The 4200-nt window shown below is 39.3% G+C and overlaps 1 protein-coding gene across 4 annotated transcripts in view; it reads left to right on the top strand.

The window, feature by feature from the left end:
• PRPF18 (pre-mRNA processing factor 18) overlaps positions 1-3542 on the top strand; it is a 35651-nt gene extending 32109 nt beyond the window's left edge. For all 4 annotated transcript variants that reach the window (XM_081099034.1, XM_081099032.1, XM_081099033.1 and 1 more), the window contains one exon: positions 1413-3542. In XM_081099034.1, the coding sequence (XP_080955160.1) occupies positions 1413-1493 (81 nt within the window). In that variant the 3' untranslated portion in view covers positions 1494-3542. The remainder of the gene's footprint in view (positions 1-1412) is intronic.
• The last annotated feature ends 658 nt before the right edge of the window (positions 3543-4200 follow it).

The following is a 4200-nucleotide window of genomic DNA, read 5'->3' as shown; positions in this document are numbered from 1 at the left end:
TAGATTGACACTTAACCACTGAGACACACCAGCCTGGTTTGCCTTGCTTTTTCAAAAATAATCCTGCCATGTTATATCTGTATTTCTAAGCAACATATTATTTTTAGTTGTTTTTGAGTTTTATTAAAATGCTATTATACTGTATGCAGCCTTTGCCACTTGCTGCTGTTAATTTTTTAAGTATTTTTAAAAATTGATTTCAGAGAAGAAGAAGAGAGAGAGAGAGAAACATCAATGATGAGAGCCATTGATCGACTGCCTCTGGCATGCCCCACACTGGGGATCGAACCTGCAACCCAGGCATGTGCCCTTGACCAGAATCAAACCCAGGACCCTTTAGTCCGCAGGCCAGTGCTCTATCAAGTGAGCCAAACTGGCTAGGGTGCCACTTGCTATTTACATTCAACATGGTTTTAAGATTTATGCCTATCAGTTGTTTTCAACCAGAATTCCCCATCTGGACCACAGAACACAGATGATGATTTGACTTCCTATTTTCTTTTAAAATGTTTTTATTGATCTTAGAGAGAGAGGAAGGGAGAAGCATAGAGTGATAGAAACATCATTGATTGGCTGCCTCCTGCATGTCCCCTACTGGAGATTGAGCCTGAAACCCGGGCACGTGCCCTGACTGGGAATTAAACCAGCCATCTCTTGGTTCATGGGTTGATGCTCAACCACTAAGCCACAGCAGCTGGGCATGCCTATTATGTTTTTCAAAGATGGTACATATGTAGCACCCTTTAGATACACAGGAAAGGAGCTGTCTCATTATGTACATGGATGCTTTATGCTAGGCAGTGGGGCTTATTAATTCTATACTGGAACCTGGTGGAGAAGGGCTCAGCTGTTTCATGTAGGTCTAGTTAATTCATTTCGACTGCTGTAAAATGTTCCATTTGTGAGCATACTTTTTCATATATTCTCCTATGATGGACATTTTGGTTATTTCTGGTTCTTTTGCTATTGTTATTGTGAACAATTCATCTATTACCATCTTGCACATATCTCTGGGTATACATGAATAAACATTTCTCTAATTATACATGTGAGTGGTATTGCTGGGGACTGCTATATTTTATTTCATTTATAAATTATTTTGATTCTGTTTTTAAATATTTTAAAAATTGTTTTTGAAGAGAGGGGTATGGGAAGAGAGAAAGAGGCTGACAGCGATGTTTAGAGAAACATCAATTGGTTGCCTCTCATACCCTGACTGGGGATCGAACACACAATCTGGGTATATGCCCTGACTCGGGATCGAACCAGCAACCATTCAGTGCTTGGGATGACGCTCAACCAACTGAGCCACACTGCCACATTTTAATGGGGATATTGGTAATCAGGAGTGAGTACAGGACAATTAGAAAAGTTTCACTGTATCATAACCTTTATTTTCTTTATTTTCTTAGGGATTGAAGAGGTTAATGACGATTTGCCAGAAGCACTTTCCTACTGATCCATCAAAATGTGTGGAGTATAATGCACTGTGAGATCTGTGTATAACGAGAAGATAACAATAAGAAACTTAAGGGAGCATGATATGGACTTCTGCAGTTACCAATAGGAATGAAGGAAGAAGAAAACGAGTTTCTGGACTCTGGTTTCTACCTAGTGCAACTCGTGGTTTTTTAAGAACTGTCTTGGCTCTCATATCACATCTGACTGCCTACTGATTTGTGTCTTGCTTTTATTTTAAATAGTTGAAAAGCTAAGTTCTAATAGACTCTTCCCTATAATTTAAATGTGTAAACAGTGGTCATAGAAGGAGGTTTAAAATGACTCTTTCCCTCTAGACCTGAAAGTTGCAGTTAGATTATTAAAAAGAAACATTTGAGGATGAACTTAAATGTTTCTGTAAAATGTGAATTTTACATTGTCTTTTATGTCATATTTTTAGAAAATATTTTTATATACTTCAACAAAAATATGGAACCATTTAATGAAACTTATAGTCCTTAAATGTTTCTGAACTTTTGCCATCTTGCAATAGAACTTGAATGTAAATGTTATGACTGTTTACTCAAATGTTATTTTTCTTGCATTTCAAAGCTTGCTTTTATCTTCTAATGAATGTCATCTCTTGGGACAGATAGAATTAACAGGAAATAGAAATTTGAAAATCAAAGATATATTATACCCACAGAAGTTCAAACTAAACCACAGTGCATAGAGGTCAAGGTGGGAAAATGGACTGTCAAGCCAGTCAAGAATGGGGACATTTTGATGCTTCTGGTTCTTCTTAGAATAGGACTACCTGTAAGTTTCATCCTCATGAGACCTGGGGTAGACTGCTATTCCTAGCTCCAGCCCTCTAAGCAGCAGAGAAGGGTGCCATTATTCTCCTTACTGCCCGAGACAGTAGATCCTGGGACTGATTTCAACAAATGAGAACTTCTGAATCTTGTAGTGTCATACCCAGATAATTGTGATGAATCACTGTGCTTCGGGAGTTGAGAGGGCTCAGCTAATAGAGGAAAGCTGGTTATAAAATGTTGGCAGACCAGGTGGAGAGGTGGTACCAGATAGTGGTTAAGAGTGGGGCTCTGTCCGAACTCAGAACTTCTAGCTTCAAGTTTTAGCTCTCCACCTGACTGAATGACTGTGAGTAACAATCTTTCTGAGTCTCAGTTTCCTTATCAGTAAGTAGTAGTTAGTAATAGTAGCCCATGCCTCCTGGCATCATTGTTGTGTTATGAGTAAAAAAAAGAAGCTTGGTACTGCCTGACAAATAAGAGCTCACTCAACATTAGTCCTTATCATTAGGGTGAAGCCAAAGTAGCTGTCATGAGCCCTGTGGTTACGGGCAGTGTGTGTTCACGTAATGTAGCAGTGGTGGTGTTAGCAGAGCTATGGGAATAGAAACATCTCTTGCACATTTACTGTATGCAGGCTCTGTGGTGCTCTCACTTTGAGCCAGCTCTGTGCTTACAAGGATAGAAGATGTGGGGGCTAGAGTCAGCTGAGTAGGTAAGTGGATGTAGCTTCACAGCCACTGATTCTGGCCCCTCTGGGGAAGGCTTGAAAGCTGGTTTTGGCTACTTGTGTCCCAGGCCTGGGCTTATTGTTTCTGCTGGTTACTTGCATGGATGGTGGCTGAGGCCTACTGTGCTAGACTGAATCAGGTTCCTCACCCCACAACCCACCCACTTCCCATTCTGGAAACTGTTTCTTAGACTTTCCTAAAATAAGACAGTCTAGACCGGGGATTTTTCAACAATCTAGCATCAGCACACTGGTGTGCTGCAAGAACTTTTAAAACATGCAATACCTGACTAATTAGGGCACTGATCTCTTCCCTTAGATTGTCAAGTAAAAAAAGACAACAGTCAACACAACAATAGCTGTACAGTGTGAATAAATCAAATTAATACCTATTTTTTCGTCTGATCGACAAAACGTATTTTTGTGTGAGCTACAGAACTTTAGTAATTAGTTTATGTGTGCCTTAAGATGAAAAAGGTTAAAAATCGCTGATCTGGACTTTTGCTATGTAGTCATATTGTATAGGACTTGTTTATAAATATTGTTGACTACTCCCACATTAGTTTTTGTTTATTCACCAGGCCACACAAAGCATGGCAGTCAGTTAATTTCACGTCCCTTCCCTTTTGTTAGTTAATATTCCACATAAAGAAGAAACCACATCACATGACAACAGTACCTTCTAAAATTGATCAGTGTGGATAGACAGTTGTAACATATTCTACAGGGCTGTGAATGTCAACCATTTTGAGCTTGGTTAGAGGGGGGCATGTTCGAACTTGTAGATCCCTCAAAGAAAAGTTTTCCATTTCCCTGAAACTAAAGATTTCAGATGACTACAAATATCATATATTAAAAGAAAGACCTCTTGCATTCTCTGAATCATGAAAATTATAGTTTAGTAGTTACTACATATTGTTCTTAGCGCTTTCTAAAACAATGAAGACATATCTTAAAATCAATCACAATCCTGAAGTAACTTTATTCTTCCCCACCACCTCAGAATCGTATCCAAAGTTGTGTCTGATTTCCACTCAAAAGTCAATATACTACATTTCCCAGGAAGGAGTATTCTTGTCAACACTAAAGACCGAGCGACATTTTTCAGCATTGCAGGACAGAGCCTGCCTGCGGCAGTCTAGAAGTCATGGCTGTGACTTCAATTTTGGGGGGAAATAAAGCTGAGGTCAAAGAGAGTTGACACATATAGAGAAC

Source organism: Myotis nattereri (assembly GCF_964212035.1).
Source record: "Myotis nattereri genome assembly, chromosome: 1".
NCBI classification, from domain to species: domain Eukaryota; kingdom Metazoa; phylum Chordata; class Mammalia; order Chiroptera; family Vespertilionidae; genus Myotis; species Myotis nattereri.
Note: the sequence above shows the minus strand (reverse complement) of the source record. Positions and strands in the feature narration are given on the sequence as shown.